The sequence below is a fragment of the Buceros rhinoceros genome, unplaced genomic scaffold (assembly GCF_000710305.1).
Source record: "Buceros rhinoceros silvestris isolate BGI_N320 unplaced genomic scaffold, ASM71030v1 scaffold34732, whole genome shotgun sequence".
In the NCBI taxonomy this organism is placed as follows: Eukaryota; Metazoa; Chordata; class Aves; order Bucerotiformes; family Bucerotidae; genus Buceros; species Buceros rhinoceros.
In genome coordinates, this window is record NW_010398873.1 from 19226 (window position 1) to 19491 (window position 266).

General features: G+C 69.5%; 1 protein-coding gene across 1 annotated transcript in view; it reads right to left on the reverse strand.

The window, feature by feature from the left end:
• The window catches only part of NANS (N-acetylneuraminic acid synthase), a 7301-nt gene extending 7055 nt beyond the window's left edge, over nt 1-246 (reverse strand). The window contains exon 1 of the mRNA XM_010131264.1: nt 94-246. Within this exon, the coding sequence (XP_010129566.1) occupies nt 94-225 (132 nt within the window). The 5' untranslated portion in view covers nt 226-246. The remainder of the gene's footprint in view (nt 1-93) is intronic.
• Nucleotides 247-266: the final 20 nt, after the last annotated feature.

A 266-nucleotide genomic window follows, 5' to 3' on the forward strand; every position in this document is an offset into this window, starting at 1 on the left:
CCCCGCCCCGCCGCAGCCCCCCGCCGGCCCGACAACGCTCCCGCTTCCACGGCCATAGCGGCCACGGGAGGCAGAGCAGCACTGAGGACGCACCTTGGCCATGCGGATCATGCGCTTGGCGATGGCCAGGTCACCCTGGTGGTTCTGCCCGATCTCAGCGATGATGAAGCACGGCTGCTCACCGCCAACGCGGCGCCCGGGGCAAAGCTCGAACTCTCCCGACATGATGGCTGAAGCTCCTCGGCCTCAGGCAAGGCCCACGCCCA